Source organism: Myotis brandtii, unplaced genomic scaffold (genome assembly GCF_000412655.1).
Source record: "Myotis brandtii unplaced genomic scaffold, ASM41265v1 scaffold265, whole genome shotgun sequence".
Taxonomy (NCBI): domain Eukaryota; kingdom Metazoa; phylum Chordata; class Mammalia; order Chiroptera; family Vespertilionidae; genus Myotis; species Myotis brandtii.
The window spans coordinates 12,325-13,101 of NW_005360086.1; the positions used below are offsets into that span (position 1 = coordinate 12,325).

The window sequence follows — 777 nt, forward strand, 5'->3', positions numbered from 1 at the left end:
TCCATCCGCCCCCCCGCCCCCCACCTCTCCCATCACAGGTGTGTTAACTTGGGCGCTTCTTGGATTCTACCCTGAGGAGGAGGCGCATGGTGAGAGGAGAGGTCTGTGTAGGTGGGGTGGGGGTCGCAGGGTCCGTGGTGCTGGCTGGGGGCCATAGGGGGCGCCCCGTTGTAGTCCAGGTTCCCCGAGGGGTGGTGGGAAAGGTGGTTGAGGCCGTAGAGGGAGGGGCCGGCAGGGGGCGGCAGCGGATCCACGTAGCCGCCCCCGCCCACGTACACCGGGCTACCCTGCATGGTGGGCGTCCCGTAGGCGCCCCCGTTGGCTTGGAGAACGTGGGGCTCGTAATCGGGAGCCGGCGTGGGCGGGTATTTCTGCGGGGCGCCGCAGCCTTTGAGAGAGGGCTGGTAGTTGGAGGACAGCGCGTAGGCATTCGGGTGGGCTTTGCCGAAGGTGGGCGGGGACGGGCTCTCGTAGCTGGGGGTCATGGAGTGTAAGGCGTTCATGAAGCCGGCCGTGGATTGCATGGGCTGCGGGGGGCTGCCGGCAGGGGAGGGGCCCCCCGACGACGAGGCCAGGCCCTTGGCCTTCTGGTCCTTCTTGTACTTCATGCGCCGGTTCTGGAACCAGATCTTGATCTGCCGCTCGCTGAGGTTCAGCAGGTTGGCCATCTCCACGCGGCGCGGCCGGCACAGGTAGCGGTTGAAGTGGAACTCCTTTTCCAGCTCCACCAGCTGCGCGCTCGTGTATGCCGTCCGCGCCCGCTTGGACGCCGCCGAT

At 67.4% G+C, this 777-nt stretch overlaps 1 protein-coding gene across 1 annotated transcript in view; it reads right to left on the reverse strand.

Moving 5' to 3' along the window:
• Positions 1-32: 32 nt before the first annotated feature.
• HOXB3 (homeobox B3) overlaps positions 33-777 on the reverse strand; it is a 10,540-nt gene continuing 9,795 nt past the window's right edge. The window contains exon 5 of the mRNA XM_014541133.1: positions 33-776. Coding sequence (XP_014396619.1) covers positions 33-776 — 744 coding nt within the window. The remainder of the gene's footprint in view (position 777) is intronic.